General features: G+C 49.8%; 1 protein-coding gene across 1 annotated transcript in view; it reads left to right on the top strand.

The window, feature by feature from the left end:
- The window catches only part of CUNH19orf44 (chromosome unknown C19orf44 homolog), a 13658-nt gene that overhangs the window by 5160 nt on the left and 7626 nt on the right, over nucleotides 1-872 (top strand). The window contains 1 exon segment of the mRNA XM_006147192.2: nucleotides 521-839. Coding sequence (XP_006147254.1) covers nucleotides 521-839 — 319 coding nt within the window.

Here is an 872-nt window from a genome sequence, read left to right as displayed (position 1 = left end):
ATCCTGGACCTGGTGACTTGCTTTCCCACTTTCTCTCTCTCTCTCTGGTCAAATTAAAATAAAGGAGTGAATAAATATCATCGAATAAAATAAATAATTTTTCAATTTTTATTTATTTATTTATTTTTTTTTTCACATGAGTTTTGCCAGAGAAAGAGAAAAAGAGAGAGAGAGACAGGGAAAGTGAGAAAGCAGGCCACCAGGTCCAGGACTCGAACTGTGGTCAGCCATGTGGGAATTCCAGCGCCTTAACCACCACGCCACCTGCTGGCCCCACCGGCCCCATCGACATTTTCAGGCAAAGTGATATTTGTGATTATTTGTAGAATATTCTCTAACCCCAGCATCTTATGTAAGTGACTTATCTTAACTTCTAGAAGCGAGGAGAGTTCAGAGGGCACTAAGAGAAAAACGTCATCCCCGTAGTCTCGGTGCCTGCTCCGCCCCGGCCGCACCGTGCGTTGAACGGTTAGAGCCTTATTATCATTTGGTAATTCCGTGCCTTTCCTTCCTCTCAAAGGAGGCTCAGGCCCCACCAAGAGCCGTCTCTCTACGCAGTGTGGAATTGCGTGCCTCAGAACCTTCTGGAACGTCCCGCCTGCCAGCCTCACAGTCAGCAGACAAGGCCCTCCGCAGCCTCCGCTCCAGAACTCAGTCCCCGCAGGCTCAGGTGTCCGGCGACACAGCCTCCCGCACGACGCCACTGTCCACGTCTGGCCACTTTTCCAAATCGGTGTCTTCAAAGATGGGGCCCGTCAAGCTCGCGTCATCTCCTGAAAGGAGCGAGGCTGGGCCGAGGGACGGGTCAGTCTCTGAAGCCAGCGATGACAGCCTGAATGGTAATCGACATCCCAATTTTTTTTTTTTTTTTT

The sequence above is a fragment of the Tupaia chinensis genome, unplaced genomic scaffold (assembly GCF_000334495.1).
Source record: "Tupaia chinensis unplaced genomic scaffold, TupChi_1.0 Scaffold000201_2, whole genome shotgun sequence".
Classification (NCBI taxonomy): Eukaryota; Metazoa; Chordata; class Mammalia; order Scandentia; family Tupaiidae; genus Tupaia; species Tupaia belangeri.
The sequence above is the reverse complement of the archived record's forward strand: the minus strand, read 5'-3'. Positions and strand labels throughout refer to the sequence as shown.